At 55.1% G+C, this 1,775-nt stretch overlaps 1 protein-coding gene across 1 annotated transcript in view; it reads left to right on the top strand.

Moving 5' to 3' along the window:
- Window positions 1-748: 748 nt before the first annotated feature.
- CD2AP (CD2-associated protein) overlaps window positions 749-1,775 on the top strand; it is a 136,846-nt gene continuing 135,819 nt past the window's right edge. The window contains exon 1 of the mRNA XM_010002423.1: window positions 749-1,112. Within this exon, the coding sequence (XP_010000725.1) occupies window positions 749-1,112 (364 nt within the window). The remainder of the gene's footprint in view (window positions 1,113-1,775) is intronic.

Raw genomic sequence — 1,775 nt, 5'->3', positions numbered from 1 at the left:
AGAGCAGGAGCACAGGCAGGGAGAGCTGTAAGTAAGCAGGGACCGACAGAGCTAAATCGGTACTCTGGGAACTGCTTCTGAGCAAAACCAGTAAAATTGGGTAGAAATGGCATCAGGCTCCATGGTGATGCCTTGGCACAGGTCGGGGACAGGCTGCACAGCCCGCCACCCTTCCCAAAGGCCAGCTGCACCCTCCGCCAGCCGGCACCGGGAAGTCGCTTGCGACATTTAAGGAGAAAAGAATAAAATACTAAACCAAACACAGCAAGGCAAATAAAACTGGTCTGCAAGACTTACGGCAACTTTGCAGCTGGAAGGAGCCCATCTCCTGCCTCACTCTCTGCAAAAAGGATCAAGTTACTCACTCCGAAAAAGTCGCCAGTGAGGAGAGTATCGAAGAGCAAAGCAAGTTTCCTGCTCCTCGCAACGTGACCAGCTCTTTCAGCTGGGTTGGGGTTTGTGAAACCGAGAGTCCGGGGCTTACCCTGCTCACCAGTCTCCCTGCTACGTTGCGAGAGTGAAACGCAGGCAGCCGAGCGTGCCAGAACAGCAGCACCGACCGGCACATCTGGTCTCCATGAAGGAAAACCCAGCAGCTATTCCTGCAGCCAGCGCCGACCAGAGCTCACAAGCATCCCTGGCAGCCACAGTTTTGCTCTGAGCAGATGAAATAGCCCCAGGCTCCCAAAAGCCCAGAGTCTGAAACAAGGTGACATGGCACTGGGTTGAGGTGAGGGCACTGGGGGACATGGTGGAAACTACCTTGCCCAACACCCCATGCCAAGCAAGGGAAATCAGGACCATCACCAGCCTTACACAACTGCTGCCTGGTGGCCAGGCAGATTTGGGTCTGCTACACCAGGAAGGAGACCCGTCAACTACTGATCTGAATGCACTTCCACCACCCTGGGAAGACATTAACTCCTTGTGGGGACACAAGGACCTGCCCAAAATTTGGAAGACTAAGCTGTCGGATGAAGAAAGCCTGGCTGGTGGACACAGGAGCACCCTGCCAGCTCATGAGCAAACAGGAATTCTGTCTTACAGTTCATCTGCTCATATAATCAGCACATGTAGAGGTCTGAGTACACAAGCATACACGCAGTATACAAGTGTGTTTGCTCAGAGTCCCAGCTTCATTTTGCAAAACCGCTGCTGTATTTCCCGACACCTTTGTATCCCTCCCGTTTCCCCTCTCCTCCCTCCATACCCACCATTCCCAACTGACCTCTAGGATCCCAGCTGGGACTCCATATCTCAAACTCCCCATCAGCATCTCATCTTCTAGATGTGCAGCAACACTGCTCTCCCAGCAGGAAACAGGCACTTGGGAGGACCCAGCCAGCACCACACGCAGCCCCTGGCTGCTCCAACACTGCATGAAGTCACCCTTTGCCTTCAGAAGCAAGGAGTCTGTTTCTTTCCCAGCTAATGCCCTCCCAGCTTTAGATTATTTCTTGTTTACTCGGACTCCTGTCAAGCCAGCACCAGCTTGCTAAGACCCACCTTGAGCTCAAGAGCAAGTGCACTCCTCAGTCCCCCACCCCAGCCGCAGCAGCTGCGGCGTGTGCCTGACACACCGAATTACCGTCTCTCCTCGGAGACAGGGACTGTAGCCCTCGAGTGCTGACTGGCCAGGGCCCTACCTGGAAAGGTAAACCAGCTGGAAAACACTCCTGTGTCAAGCCAGGGCAGCTGCCTGCAGCGAGCGGCAGGAGCTTTCCTGCCTGTCCCAAGGATGACAAGAACAGCGGCCGGGGGGGGGGGGGGGGGGG

This window comes from Chaetura pelagica, unplaced genomic scaffold (genome assembly GCF_000747805.2).
Source record: "Chaetura pelagica isolate M959 unplaced genomic scaffold, ChaPel_1.0 scaffold46, whole genome shotgun sequence".
Classification (NCBI taxonomy): Eukaryota; Metazoa; Chordata; class Aves; order Apodiformes; family Apodidae; genus Chaetura; species Chaetura pelagica.
Note: the sequence above shows the minus strand (reverse complement) of the source record. Positions and strands in the feature narration are given on the sequence as shown.